The 12,449-nt window shown below is 33.4% G+C and overlaps 1 protein-coding gene across 1 annotated transcript in view; it reads right to left on the bottom strand.

Moving 5' to 3' along the window:
* Positions 1-12,449, bottom strand: part of GRIK2 (glutamate ionotropic receptor kainate type subunit 2) — a 668,139-nt gene that overhangs the window by 124,306 nt on the left and 531,384 nt on the right. Inside the window, exon 14 of the mRNA XM_034991619.1 lies at positions 10,174-10,391. Within this exon, the coding sequence (XP_034847510.1) occupies positions 10,174-10,391 (218 nt within the window). The remainder of the gene's footprint in view (positions 1-10,173; positions 10,392-12,449) is intronic.

Below are 12,449 nucleotides of genomic sequence, written 5' to 3'. Positions count from 1 at the left end.
TCAGGTTTTGTTTTATTTATTTAAGCATGCAGAAAAATCAAAACAATAAACCAGATTATATACAAACCTGAAACATGAGATAAAAAATTCACAATAAAGTTTCTATTGATTCTACATAGTCATTGAGTTATTACTTAATTGGTAACTTGCAAAGCAAGTGAGCAAGAACAGTTTTTGGCTTGGAAGCTCTAGTACATCTGGTTTTCGATCACCCACATCAGAGCAGAATGCCATGTTTGAGGAGAACTTGGTTTCAGCTGAGATTTCAGAGGGATAATGAGGAATTCCAAAGTAACACACACACAAAAAGATACCAATTAGAATTGTGTGATAATTTGTCCTCATCAATTAATATAAGTGCATTTTTTTCCACAAGGGAAGAGTGGCAGTAGTTCACCAAATATTACAGAATAGTACACTAAGCTCAGGAAACAAAACTACATGAGCCCAAATCTCGAACTGTTGGGTAGAATCTAACTCGATATAAAACTATAGAGTAAGGTACTTCATTTCTTCTTAATCTGGTCCCCATAATGTAAACACAAAAGTCACATGTACAATCCTTCCAAGACTTTAATATGCCTGCTCATGGGTCTTTAATTTCTCCTCCCTCCCCCATGGTAGAAGAACCTGTAATAAAGGCTTACAAAGAAATGTATGCACTCCCTAGATCCCATAGAATATATATTTTCTCAACTTTTACTCAGAGACACAAACAAAAGTCAGGTTTTACATCCCCCCCATAATTCCCCGAGAAAGGAGAAAGTTTTAGTTGTTTTCATCCTGTTACATGGTAATTCTCATGCCCACCAACTGGAGACTTCCAAGAATGGTGTTAGAAATGAAGATGTAATTAGATTATTTACTCTCAGCAGATCTCTTCTGAAAAAAAGGCTTTAAACACAACCCAGGTAAATAATTTGAAAGAAGCAAGACTTTAATCAACAGATTTATCATCATTTCACTCTTCTGTCTGATATTTTGTGAGGTCTGGGTTTCAGAAAAGAAGAATGCCCAAACTAATATGAAAGAAGCAGAAGTAAATACAATTAGTTATTAACTATCAATGCCAATAATGAAGGGATTATTTATATTTCAAATTAATTTAACTCTTCCTGCACATTGGAATCACCAGAAGAGGTTATAAAAAACTCAGATGCCCAGAATCCCACCTGAAGATATTTTTATTATTTAGCCTAGAGAGAGGGGCCTGGGCCTCAGTATTCTCTAAAAACCCCCAAATTCTAATGTTCTAATGTGCAGACAGGTTGAGACTACTGATTTAAACAAATGGATATTTCAAAGATTTTTTAAACTTAGTGAATGATATACCCAAATAAGACAAAATAATGGTTCTATCCCTTGAAAAAGAAAAACTGATGTGAAAACCAAGGCTATACTCTTGCTTGTCAAAGTAATGTGATTGCCTATCACAGATAAGACCACATTCCCATGTAGCATCCATGCCATCCAGTCCCACTGGTTGCAGCACATCTACATCTACCATTTTGATGGATAAAAGACTGGCCCGTAAGCTGAAGTAAAGCTTTAACTGGGGATCCTGATAAAATAGTATTACTGACTTTGCTGGGCTATGGTCTAGAATTTATGACGCATACATAGGGAGGTACAGCCAATCAACAAATAAAAAATTTTGATGCCAGTATACATATGCTCGTATTAATACTCCATTTTAAAACGTTTTTAGGCACAGAGACGATATCCCCCAGGTGAGACCCAAAGCTGAAATTTGAGATCTAAATTATTGAGGAGAAAAGAGCAGTGTCATTTACTAAGCATAAATTGACCTGAAATAAATAAAAATGACTTGAAAGCAAAACTCTGTGGCAAATTAGACACGGCAACTCTTACACAAGCAAGTAATTAAGAAAGAATCCCTGAACTCACTGAGGTAGCATAATGAATTTCTAATTATTATATTGTCAAAGAATCCCTCCCAGACATGTGGTGGAAAATGATTAGAAAACATAATAGTAAATTGGGTACACAATGAAAGACATACTCATTTACTATCCATGTGCAGATAGTTATTGAACCTTCTCTTTGTGATGACCATACTTAACTGGGAATTTGCTACATTGAATATGAAAGGCATTTAAAGAATAAGTTCTGGAGATCTAATGTACAGCTTTGTGATTATAGTCAGCAATACAGTAGTATAAACTTTAAACTCACTAAGAGACTAGATTTTAATTGTTCTCACTACAGAAAGGAAATGATAATTATGTGATGTGATGGAGGGGTTAGCTAATGCTACATAATCATATTGCAATATATAAATTTATCAAATCAACATGTACTCCTTAAACTTACACAAGTTGATGTCAATTATATCTCAATAAAAAAATAAAGTGAATTCAAAAGTCATTTCAGATTATCTTTCTCATCTTTGTAAACATTTTAGGTCAATTTTATGTATACACAAATGGACTTTCAAGATGTTTTACCACCAATATATTAAGAAGAAACTAAACACTCATTTTGGAAAACCCTTTTTCAATGTGAAAAGTAATTATAGATGTCATTCTGAAAATTTACTTCTCCAATGTGTAGATCACTTTATAGTAAATATATTATACTTTCACAACTAACCGCTGTTCTAAATAAAGACAACAAACAAAAATTATGTTTTGTAGAAATGAAGACAAATATGAGAAATGTCTAATGAATGTTATATGTTTCTAAATCCATTTATTAAGTGTAGGCCGTAAACTGCCAATTTTTTTATATTCTATCTCTCAACTCAAAAATTACTTATGTTCTTTTGGCATTTAAGAAGCAAAAATCACTCAGTCTTTAAAAAAATCATTACAGGCATGCCACACAAGCAATTCAGGCTTAAAAACCTATACTGATTATAATCTAATTTTAGAAGACCATTGAACTGATAAGCTCAGAATAAGTAGCAGATTATAAAGAACATGTGATAGCTATATCTGCCCCAGTGGCTTAAATCAAATGTTGTAGAAATTTAATATGATCAATCAGTTGGGTCATGTGGGTGAGCCAAATGACTAATGCACTTAACTCTTCTGAGTAATGATGGTTATGCCATGATATCTTTGGCTATTATTTTTATTGTTGGTACTAAGAGTCCCTTGGTTATTGCTTTCATAATTAATAAGTCACTTAACCTCTCCATGGCCCAGTTTCCTCATCTGTTAAATGAGCATAATAATTGCTCCCTATCCTTAGGGGTTGCAGTAAAGATTAATGAGCTAGCATTTAGAATGTACTTTGAGTTCTCCTAAAGAGGGAGACTATGCACAAAGTAAAACAAAACAAAACCCTCTCTGTGGCTAAGTACCAAAAGATAAATCTTTCTCTCCAGATAGATTAATCCACTTGTTTGCATTCCTAACACTATAACCTATACTTCCGAAAAAGTGACATTTAACCCAAAGTTAAAAATGAAAATGCCACAGAGGGCTACGTATTTTGAAAAAACATTTTTAATTCTCTACAGATTAGCAAACTTTTGAAGATAATCACACATTCTACCTAAAATCCTTTGTCATAGGTTTTCCATCAATGAATGCAATACTCATTGTGCCAAGGGATTACTGTACAGAATTGGTAAAAGAAGTGAGTTGCTGGGGCCCCTGGGTGGCTCAGTCATTAAGCATCTGCCCTCAGCTCAGGTCATGATCCCAAGGTCCTGGGATCGAGCCCCACATCTGGCTCTCTGCTCCGTGGGAAGCCTGCTTCTCCCTCTCCCACTCCCCCTGCTTGTGTTCCCTCTCTCGCTATGTCTCTCTTTGTCAAATAAATAAATAAAATCCTAAAAAAAAAAAAGAAAAGTGAGTTGCTGCCATAAAAAGAACCTAAATATGTAACACTGACTTAAGGTCACATAGTAGATTGTAATGAAATTATTAGAAGAAAATGGGGAAATGAGGATCTATGAATATAGGGGGAAATAATATTTTTAAAGTGTGCCTTAGAGTAAGTTGGAAGCTTGAAATGCACTAATGATCTTTTGGACTTGGCCAAAAAAATTCTAGACAAAATGACAAAATATTCAAGGTATCAGTTAGTTACTTTTAGCTACATAGGATAAGGTAGTACTAGAAAGATATAGAATATTAACAATCATCATTAACAAACCATCTAGAAAGATATAGAATATTCACAGTACTAGAAAGATACAGAATATTAACAATCATTAACATGAAGAGCAAGGACGAGAAGAAGGTGGGAGAGAAATAATTTAAAAGAACCGAGTTGTTTGCAAACAGTACTTAGAGGTGATACAGTAGAGTTAGAATTTGCATGGTTGGGTAATTTTAAGTGTTCCTAATCTTCAATGTCTCAAGCCAGTAAAAGTTCTCCAGATTGTTTCAACATGGTGCCAGTCCTTAGTTAAAGAACAAATTAAGCATGTCGCTTGAGCTGCTTCATTAAGACCTCTGAGAAAGTTAAGGCAATGCCTTGAAGATTTTCTACTCCAGTAAAAAGCTTCTATCCCGTTGCAAAAATTAGTCTAGAGAGAGGCACATTTTAAAAAGAACTGTGGGTGTGGTTTTTAGATTATAAGTGGACTCAACTGGACATATTTAAAGGCCACGAAAGTTTAGCAGAAATGGTATGGGCAAAAGCACTGTCATCTTGGTGTAAAAGGATTTAATTTTAGAAGACCAATGAATTGGTAAACTCAGAATAAGTAGCAGATCATAAAGAACACATGATAGCTATATCTGCCCCAATGGCTTAAAGCAAATGTTTTAGAAATTTAATATGATCAAACAGTTGAGGTCATGTGGGTGAGCCAAATGACTAATGCGTTAGCTCTTCTGAGTAATGATAGTCATGCCATGATATCTTTGGCTATTACTTTTATTGTTGATACTACAAATCCCTTGGTTACTGCTTTTATAATTCTGTTCAAAATGTACTAAAGTCTCTGGGCTTCCAAGTTTCTAGAAATAGGACTGCTGACTTATAAGCTAAATAAAGGTTGATGTTACATGCCCCTGAGTTTTTTGTTGTTTGTTAAGCAACATCATTGTGGCAATCGGTAACTAACAAAGCCCAAACCATATGCAAAGCCTGTGCAGGGAAATAGAGATCCAAAAGTGAACGATACAGATTCAATCCCTGCCCCCCTGCTATGCCGTGTAGTGTAGAAACAGAGGAACTAAGCACACAGATTGGGTTGAAAATTTAATGAGAACTGAAGTAAAAAGTGCTCAGAGAATAGAAAGGAGGATCACCTTACCCGAACTGGGTAGGTTTGGGTACAGGAAGGATCAGGAAAATTTATCTGGAATAAGTGAAGTATAAATTAGGATTTAAGGAATAAAGGGAATAAAACCAATTAGGTTGATAGGAAGGGATAAGGATGAAAAAAAATGCATAACAGGCATTGGAGAAGCAGGTGCATCATGTACTTGTGGCACAACCTGGGGCTAAAAACACAACAGTTTGGCTATAGTTGCAAGTGTGAGAGCAAGTGGCTATGAAATAAGAAGTCAGTCCATAAGGTATCTTATAAACACACCGAGGAGCTAGGTTTATATCCTAAAGCAAAGGGGAGAGGGTAATTTTGGAGGACTTGAAGTCACTCTTGGTAGCACCAGTGAGAACAACAGGGACAAAATTGGGAAAACAAAGTTAAATGGTTCTACAAGACCCTGGTCAGAGATGACACTAGGTCTTCTGAACCAAGACAGTAGTAAAGGAAACAGATATGTAGGAGATAGAATGGACAGGTGTAGGGAGTTGCCTGGAGATGTAGGATATATGTCTAAGATTTAAGACAATTCTTACCACATAAGAGATGATCAGTAAATATTTCTTGATTAAAAACTTGATATCTTACAAATGAACATCCAGATGATGTAACTGAGAACATAAGATGCATGGCAACACTGGCTAAAGTAGGACATCTTGATCATTGGGTTAAAAAAAAGTTAAAATTAAGGATAAACATTTTTAAATTAAATGTTTTTATAGTTCCCTTTACCTATGATTTGCAATAAATTTCCCAAAGAATTGCTACATGCACCTCAATATACCATTTCAAAATACGCAGTCTAGAAAAGAGCTTTCATAGTTTCTTTTTATTTTACTTATCAAATTACATCTTCTTCATGACAACAATAATCAGAAAACTGAAGCAATTTCAATTAGATAAACATGATGTGATCTCTTTTTAAATCCATTTTGAAATGATTTATCCTACTGTGGGTCATAGAAATATAATTGACTTGACTATGTTTAAAATCATCCTAAATTCTGAATATTTTTAATTAGCCATGTATTCTAGTAATGCTAACATATAACATCTGTCAAGCTTTAACTGGATGGTTAGCATATCATGTAGAGCTTTCATTTAATATTCAAAAAATACTGTGAGAATGGTCCTATTAGTCATTCCAATTTAGAGATGAGCAGTCAGAGGTTTACAATGAATAGTATCTTATCAAAACACAGCCAATAGGTTGTGGAGCCAGGAATTAAGCCCAGCTTTTCTGATTTACCGTTGTTTTCATTGGTAACAACTATTCTAAACTGTAGCCTCTATGTTTTTAGAAGTATTAAGTGATTTACATTAGATATTTGATACTATTTTGATGTCCTTTTAATATGTGGCAGGACTTTTTTTAATAACCACAAAAGAGAACACACATCTCCTTTGATACCACATTTTTTGGAAGACAGACTGTATTAGTACATGCAACAAGCCAGAGATTTCAGGTAGACCAAACCCAGAGAGAGAATGTGTAGAAATTGGAAAACCTGAGTCATGGGTTGCATAGAAATATAGGTGATTCAGCATCATTTTGTAAAACATATAACTCACTTTGAAAAATCCAGGGATTCTCAAAAGAAACCATCACACCCACAGGCTCTAGCTGAGGTATTTTTGAACGTGCAGTCTATCAGTATTCATTCTTTTAACCTTTATACTTCAGGGAGAAAAGAATGTGCTTGTTGCTTGGTAATATTTTGTATAGCGTTCAGCCCTGGGTTGAGATTTCAGTTGTACTACACCCAAGTTCCCAGATTTCAAGAAGGAAGTTTTGGCAACTCCTTTATTGTTTTTCAATAAAATCCCTAGGCCTTCAGTTATTTTATCATTTAAATATGATTAAGAACCTATTGTTTATGTCATATAGTTTTCTATTGTTTACATGGAATGACACTGAAGAACTACCAGTCTGTTCAATTTTGAGTTATTTTACCAGTCATGGCTTTACATTTATCCTTGGGAAGAATTTATATGGAGTGTAATGGATATAAAAGAAAAGAAGAAAGAACTCTTCTGGAAGACAATATACATGTAAGCTCAATAAACAAAGTCAAGCATGTTCTTTGGAAAAATAATTATTTAACGTTGTAGAATGGCATGACTCAGCTTTTGCAATACTGAGGACTTACCCCTTTAAGACCAGGTATCTTGAGCCAGCTCTTCTTGCTTGTAGTAACAAAACTATACCATTCTTTAAAATAATTTTCTGGAACTGAGCATTCCAGAACAATTAACTAACAGCAGGGTCTTGTTAAATTTGTAAAAACAAGTTGGAAATTCCTTTAGAAATCAATGCCTTAAGGGTGCTTCCTAGAGTGTTTGTATGCATTGCTGTTAATTAAGAAATAAAAGAATGGTATCAAATGTAAATAGAATACACACACTACTCCCTGGTTCATTGCAGAGTTGCAAAATGAGCATGCAATTACTTCAATTCCAGATTGCTAGGAAATATTTTTTTTTAATTTTATACCCATGGCTGGTATAAGTGTATAGTTTAGTAAGCTAAAGTATGAGGTTGAAATTAGTATCATTTAGGGGTATACTAAAATAACTAAAGAAAAATCAACATCTAATGATTCTTTTAAAATCTTTTTTTTAATTTTTTCTAATTTCAACAGTAAGAATTCAGTATGTGATCAAGTTATCAACATAGGGTAATTGTCAACTTAGTGATTATCACTGTGTGGTTTTTATTGTGACTAGTGTAGATTCCAGAAGGCCTTAATTCTACAGAAAGAAAGTCTGTGCTGTTGGAAACAGAAAATTGTTCTATATCAATTTTCTCTTGGTGCTAGAGGTAACCCTGCATGTGAGAGCAAAAACAAGAGATGAAAGAGGGAGAAGAAAAGTCAGTAGCAAGGAGAAGTGAAAGGAGGGAAAAATGACACTAACACTGCAGAGTAATTGAGCTAAAAAAAATTTTAATAAATAAAATTTAAAAAGAAAGAAGAGAAAATTGAAAAGACTGAAAAGACAAAAAAGGGAGAAAATAAGCTTAAAGATAAGAAAAAAAGAATTTTCAAATTGATTTTCCAGAGATAAACTTGCTCATAGTATAAAAGAGCTTCAAAACTTAAAATATTTGACTCTTCTGGAAAATAATAATGAAATGAAAACTCTGATGTATTTTTGAAACAGAAATACTCAACTTCTGGTATCAAATCACTTGCTTTAGGCACTCTGTGTTATTTTACAAACCTTCTTCGAAAGTCTCAGATACTGTAATAATTTTAATGCATCATATATTCACTCCCTACAAAATTATTGACACTGACAATGTGCATTTAGCATTTTCAACAGCTGATTTCTTTTTGAAAACAAAAAAGTTATATAAGAAAAGCTATCTCTATTATTTCTGAATATCCAATCAGGGAAAAATTGATCAATTACAATTAATATAGTCAAATAGCACTATACTGATCATAATACTTTGCTCATATTTGGTTATACAATAAATGTGATTAAATAATAATGATTTTCCAGTTAAATGTAAAATACACATTCAAGTTTTCATCTAGCCATATGACAAATTCACTTTGAAAATAATTAAATGTTAAGAATTACATAGATTTGATTAAATACTCTATCTCATTCTTTGGATATTCAGTGTCCTCTTAAACTCTAAAATAAGAGCTAATTTAGTTTTGTAAGAATTCTTACAATGAAAACTACATAATTATTGGGCAAAGTTGCTGTTTTAAGTCACATAAAACCCAGTTCCATGATTGTTGATTTAGTCCTCCGTGTGTCCAACTAAACTATAATCTCCTTGAAAGTGAGAAATAGATGTTATTTGCTCTAGAATACCAACGTGTGGTGTAACTTTTGGTACTCAATAGGTACTTGATGAATGTTTGATGAAAGAATTTATTTTATAGCTGAGTCAATTATTTTTAAAAACTCTACACTTCTGCATACTTAAATTGCCAATTCCATCTGTATGAACAGTGAAGGAAAATACCCAATGCTTAAAATTTTTGCCCAACCTACAAAGAATTTAAAAAGACTTGGTAAAATATAAAAAGACTTATGAAGTGAGACTGGCTCCCGAAAGTGAAATCTCCCCATTTAAACTACTTTGGTCCAGTGAGATCAGCTGGAGTAAGAAGAAAGGAATAACAAAGAGGAGGGGAAAGCACTCTATATGCCTGGAATTTGGTACAAGCTCTGTTTCCATTTAAGTGTCCCACAGGGCTGTCCCTCTGGAAACCATTGATAGTTCAGTGGCATAACCCATTTTCAGACTCTGTGCCTTATAGAATATTAGGCAGATGAATATATGGATAACAAGCATTGTTTCTACTTGTTTCTAGCATTTATTTTCCTTCTTTTCTGCAGGCTTTTGGACAAGTAAAACTTGTCTGACCTTAACAGAAAGAAATGTATATATGAGAAATATTCTTGCATGTAATCATTCTATTCTTCTGGAATAGCTAAGCCTTGTGGAGTCTGAATCTACTACTATTTAATATACATATATTAGTAAATATATGAATATATAACTAATACACTATATTAATATACTCATTACATTAATTATATGTTAATACATTATATATTTATATACACTAATATATATTCATTTATTTATATATATTTACAGTCAAAGATAAAACCTTATTGAGGAAAAAAGAACGTTACCTGTGGGCAGATTTTCCTTCGAACAAAAAGGGAATCCTTGTAAAGCAAAAAACTCCTTGCCATTTGCAAGTATTGAAATGTTTTGCCTTGATCACCATGTATTTAGTTGTATACCTCTCTATTCCCTGAGGTATACATTATTGATTATTCTGCACAAATAACAGTGTTGCTACACACTTACATTCATTAAGAGAGAAAGGTTTATTTGCACTCTCATTTTAATATGTAAATTGTAAATAACCAGAAGGACTTACCTTGAAGAAAGTCATGGTTGCACCATCCTCCACTGTACCATACTCTATCTTGGTTTGTTTAGCTAAATCATCAGCAGAGTCAATAGGGGATTCCATGCGTTCCACTGTCAGAAAGGCGGCTAAGTTAGCAGTATACGAAGAAATGATGATAAGTGTGAAAAACCACCAAATGCCTCCCACTATCCTGGTGGAGAGCGCTTTGGGCATGAGCTCAGAACCTAACAGAGATTGGGGAGGGAGGGGAAAGGTGAAACGAATACAGAGAATTTGATCAGCAGTCAGATACTTTTGGTCACAGTGGCAGAATGGAATCACTGTGTCGTAAAAGCTTAAATCATAGGTTCACATATTGCTTTAGTAAGCAAGCAACAACCATTGGGAGAGCAGAGGCTAATTTCAGATAATAAAACAGTCTCTTGAGACACTTTAAGTATAGTGGCAGGAGACTCAAGTTCTACCTGAGACAGTATAAATTAATTAGTAATAACATTTACAAAAATAACATTAGAAGGGAGAAAAAAATCTCTCTAGTTTATAACCTACTTGTATAATTTTTCATATTCTTGTTAGTTACTTCAATTTTAGAAGAAATGGTTTAACATATGTTCAAATCCATTTCTTAACAAGCTTTACGTAAAGTTTCATTTTTCATGTACATGAAAGCTCATAAATTTTGTCTATCTTGCCATTTTAAAAAGTTATGTTTTACAAAAATACATTTCAATTACCTACATTCCTTGAGATACAGGGTTTTAGTCCAGGTTTGTTTTAAAATAAGGTAGTAAATTATTTCCTTTTGTATAAACAAATGTCTCCCATCACTATAGTTAGCCTCAATGAGAGAATCAGAATAGGAGTAAAGAGTTAAATTGTCACATTTATTTTTACATATATACAAATATTTCATAAATATATTACAAACATGGCTGGAGTTGCCTGCTCATGGTATTAGTAAGAGAATGGGATCCGAGAATTCTATTTTACTTTTGATTATTATTAATTTTAATTAATTTAGAATATAAAATAAAATCCTAACAATTTTAAAATCAAGTCTTACAGTTTTAGCACATTGTTTACATTAAACACACTATTTACAGTCTTAATGTTAAAATGAATACATATCAGCATGTGTGATTTTTTTATAAGAGAAGTATACTAAATTTATGGATTTATGTAATATATTACTATACAATTTTAATCATTTTGAATCTATAATCAAGAAAGCACTGATTACAAATTACTTAATTTTTAAAGGGTTTGAGTAAAATGGAATGAAGCAAAGATGGACTGCTTTTGCTGATTTGTTTTATAGTCATGTCTTTAACATAATCACTGATGCAATAACGTTAACACATCTTTAGACGGAAAGAAAACTACAATCATTCATGTTAACATTGAAGAGAAGTGGTATCTCTTCAATGTTAACTGAATGTGAAGAGAACTGAAATATATCAAAACAGCCCACCTTACACTGCAGTTCATCTTACTCCTGTAATTTCAAACAAACAAACAAAATTTTAAAAAGCAGACAGACTTGGACATGACAGCCAACTCCAGCTCCAGACTCTGCCTACCACTCTGTGAGGAAAATAAAACAAAAAACAAAACAAAACAGAAAAGTACCTTTCTGATGTAGTTGCTCCTAGGCCCTGTCAGACACACTCGAACACTGTAATACTAAAATACTCCCAAGATGATCAGCGGCAGCTTTGGCTGCCCGTTCTACTTTTTTTTTTTTTTTTTTTTTTAAACACCACCACCAATAAGTCAACCAAGACTGGGAAAGAAAAGAACAGTGGAGACATTCGACAAAAATGGCCCAATTACCACAAGTTCATATCTTACCCAAGGACTTAAAGCAAGTACCTCCTAGGCTTGTGAATCAGAGCCTGGTTAGGGGCTGACTGTCATGTACTCAAGGTAACGTCATGTCCAGCACTATATCCCACTAATTCCTGGGGAGCTGGGCATCAGCCAGTTTAGTATGGGTTCCTCTTTCATGTATCCACCAGCAGTGAAGTAGTTATGTGGCAAAGCAAATGTATATTTGAATTTTTCATTCCTTGGATCACTTGTCATCAATTTCAGAGATATCAAATATTGTCTTATTTCTAACTGATAGATTGTATAGATATCAAGGTAATCTTATCAGTAAACAAATCTCAAAATCCTCCAAATATTTTAGAAAATAGAAATGAAAAAAAGAATTTTATTTTTTAAAGTAGTAGCAAACATAATTTTGAAAAATCTTTGTTATGTTTGGGTCTTATTATCAG

The sequence above is a fragment of the Mirounga leonina genome, unplaced genomic scaffold, assembly GCF_011800145.1.
Source record: "Mirounga leonina isolate KUSES-001 unplaced genomic scaffold, KU_Mleo_1.0 Mir_53, whole genome shotgun sequence".
In the NCBI taxonomy this organism is placed as follows: Eukaryota; Metazoa; Chordata; class Mammalia; order Carnivora; family Phocidae; genus Mirounga; species Mirounga leonina.
This window is presented reverse-complemented; position numbering and strand designations above follow the sequence as displayed.